The 3,281-nt window shown below is 54.1% G+C and overlaps 1 protein-coding gene across 1 annotated transcript in view; it reads left to right on the forward strand.

Moving 5' to 3' along the window:
• Positions 1-3,281, forward strand: part of SHANK1 (SH3 and multiple ankyrin repeat domains 1) — a 42,560-nt gene that overhangs the window by 33,189 nt on the left and 6,090 nt on the right. Inside the window, exon 20 of the mRNA XM_011382936.1 lies at positions 2,028-2,124. Within this exon, the coding sequence (XP_011381238.1) occupies positions 2,028-2,124 (97 nt within the window). The remainder of the gene's footprint in view (positions 1-2,027; positions 2,125-3,281) is intronic.

Genomic DNA, 3,281 nt, shown 5'->3' on the forward strand with positions numbered 1-3,281 from the left:
ATGTTTAGAAATCTCTATTTTATGTTTGTGTCGGCGCAAATATGAATATCATCCAGAATGGATTATATTCTTTTTTTTTTCTTTTTTACCTTCCGATTATAAAAGAAATTAAAACATTTTCTCCTAAAAGGATCGTGGGCCCTAGACACTGTGCCCGAATTCCATTCTACCTCCTTCGCTCTCCCCACCTGCCTGCCTGGGATAATATATAGTGCCTTCAGGGAGCTGGTATTCCAAGCGGGAGGCAGAAAGTACGCAAGTAAACAAAATCATTTCCGATGGAGACAAGTACCAGGGAGAAAATGGGATAGGGACACGCAGTGACTGGCAGGGGACAGTGGAATGGAGAGCTTAAAGATGAAAAGGCCCTGTGACGATGAGGAGGGACCCATCGCAGAGAGAGGATCCAGGGCTTGCGGGTATTCTAAAGCAGAGATGGACCTGGGGGTATCAGAGGGCCAGGGAGAGGGGGGGCCGAGGTGGGACCACAGTGAGCAAGGAGATGCAGGCACGACTGGACCGCACAGGGCATCCGAGCGCGTCTCCTACGGTCAGAGATTGGCAGAGGGATTCTTACACCGATGGTTTCCTAGGGGGACCCGGAGTGGAATGCAGATGCAGGACGCAGGATGGGCTGTGGAGCGGGACAGCACACCTGGCCCCCGCCGGAGCCCACTCAGGCCGGTCCCTCGGGGAGCTCTGGGGTGTGCATTACACGAGGGAGTTGATCCAGCCTTGGACCTCCATGTCAGTGTGGTCGTTGGCTGCGGGCAGCTCGCACAAGTGGGGGCGCGCGAAGCCGTTCGGCCGTGTCAGCTCCTTTGGGGGAGAGTCGTTCTCCAGAGCAAGGGGCAGGTGACACTCTCGGTGCCTGGGGATGGGCACAGATCCCTGCCACGGGAATCTGTGTGGTTACCGGCAGGGGGCTTGAAGTCCAGACTCGGGAATTCGAAGCCCCTCTTAACTGGTATGGGATGTGACTGTAGGATTTTAAACAGGGAAATAGCTGGGCCTGAATTTCTTTTTCATTCTTTTTCTTTTTTGAACTTTTACGATTTAAGTTTACTGAGGTGACATTGGTTAATACAATTATGTAATTTTCAGGTGTGCATTATCATTTGACATCTGTGTATTCTATTGTGTTTACTACCCAAAGTCCAGTTTCCTTCAGCTACCATATACTTGATCCCCTTTACCCACTTCACCCTACCCCTACCCCCCTATATTTGACCCCCCTTCACCCCATCTACCTCCCTCCTCCTCCTCCATCCCCTACCCTCTGGTAACCACTATTCTGTAGTCCATGAGTCTCTATTCGTCCTGTTCGTTCGTTGCTTTTAGATTTATATTCCACATATAAGTGATATCATGTGATTTTCAACTTTTTTCAGTCTGACTTACTTTGCTCAGCACGATTATCTTGAGGTCCATCCATGTTGTTGCAAATGGCAGTATTTCATCTCTTCTTATGGCTGAGTGATATTCCATTGTATATATGTACCACAGCTTCTTTAGCCAGTCATCTATCGTAGGACACTTCGGTTGCTTCCCTGTCCTGGCCATTGTGAATAATGCTGCTGCGAACATCGGTGCGCAAAGATCTTTTCGGATATGGGTTTTCGAGTCTTTGAGAAGATCCCTCTGACCCTTGTGTGGAAAGCGGACCAGGAAGGGGTGGGGAAACAAGGCTGGTCACAGGGGAACAAGGGGAGAAGCCTGGAAGAGGCCAGGCGAGCGATGGCGGTGACTCGGACTTGGCAGTGACATTGGGAATGGGGAAGAGCACCCCGATGAGCGATCAGGATGGGAAGTAGGACAAGCAGGGTGGCCCCGAAGCCCGCCTTTGCTCGCTTGCTCCCCGCTGCCTGGACTCAGAACCACCCCCGCCCCAAATTCCCTTCCGCCTCCTCCGCTGCCCTCTGCCTTCCTGCAGAGGCTTGGAGAAGGACGGGGGGCTGACTCTTCGCGCCCTGACTCATCTTTCTCTGTTGTCGTTTCTCTCTCGTCCCCTGGCCGCCGCCCCAAAGTCGAGCTTCGATCCCCACCACCGCTCACAGCCAAGTTACGAGCGTCCTTCTTACCTGCCTCCAGGACCTGGGCTCATGCTCCGGCAGAAATCGATCGGTATGTCACCGAAGCGTGGGTGCGTGGGGGAGGGGAGGCTGGGGGACGGTGACAGTTTACAGGGGGAAGGGGGAGGCCTGGAAATGTTCTTTTCTACTTCCACGCGTGACCACAGTTCCATCGGTCTGGACGGAGAGCTCAGGCTTTGCTCCTGGGCAGACCTGGGTTTGAAGCCTGGCTCTGGTCCACTCCAGCTGTGTAACCTGGCACAGGTGGCTTTATCTGCATCCAGAGGCAGCAGGTCGAAGGCCCCACCACAGACCTAGGTTCTTTCTTTCCCGTACCCGGCCCCATTCATTCATTCATTCATTCATCCTGCGGATGTTTATTGAGTACTGCCGTATGCCAGGCCAGGCCTCCGTGGACCGTGTCAGGGGACAAAACAGACTAAAGGGTCCTGCCCTCATGGAGCTGATGCAAGGGGCAGACGGACGACAGGTTATATCAGGATGAGACACGAGAAAATTATGTAGTGTATTAACTGTGATAAATGCTGTGGGAAATTGAAGTAGAGAGATCAGGGTGCTAGGCGGGGCGGGGGCGGGGCAGGTTTGAGCTGACACTTGGAGAGGAAGCAGGGGACCTTGGGGAGGGGTTCCAGGCCTCAGGCACAGCCAGGCGCAGCTTGGCCGGAGGTCAGCAGCTTGGCCGGGGCGCCTGCTGAGTTCGAGAGGCCAGCGAGATAGTGAGTGGATGCGGCACTCGGATTCGGAGCCTGCACCCCGGGCTGGGGAGAGGATGGGGCCCAGGACAAAGGTGGGGTCTTCAGCAGAGAAGGAGCGAACGAAGCCGTGACGCTGGCTGGTGGAGATGGTCAAGGGAGGGAGAGCGGTCAGAGGCCAGAAGGGGGTTCCAAGACCGGGCCCGGACAGCTGATGGGAAGGAAAAGACCACTCCTCTGCGCCCTCCGAGTCGCTTTACCGACTGGGTCTAGCTTTTCCTCAACTTCCGGCGCCCACAGAGCGTCAGCGTGCGTCTCGCACCTGTGAGGTCTACCTGTGTCTCATCATTTACCTAGTATCGGCCTCCTATAAACCGACGTAACATCACTCACCTCTCGGTCTAATTAGCCTCGGCCCTAAGCAGTTCTACCTGTGAAATCACAGGTTTGACGTGCTAATTGCCTTTCTTCTTCGCTTATACACAGAAAGAATCTG

The sequence above is a fragment of the Pteropus vampyrus genome, unplaced genomic scaffold, assembly GCF_000151845.1.
Source record: "Pteropus vampyrus isolate Shadow unplaced genomic scaffold, Pvam_2.0 Scaffold494, whole genome shotgun sequence".
NCBI classification, from domain to species: Eukaryota; Metazoa; Chordata; class Mammalia; order Chiroptera; family Pteropodidae; genus Pteropus; species Pteropus vampyrus.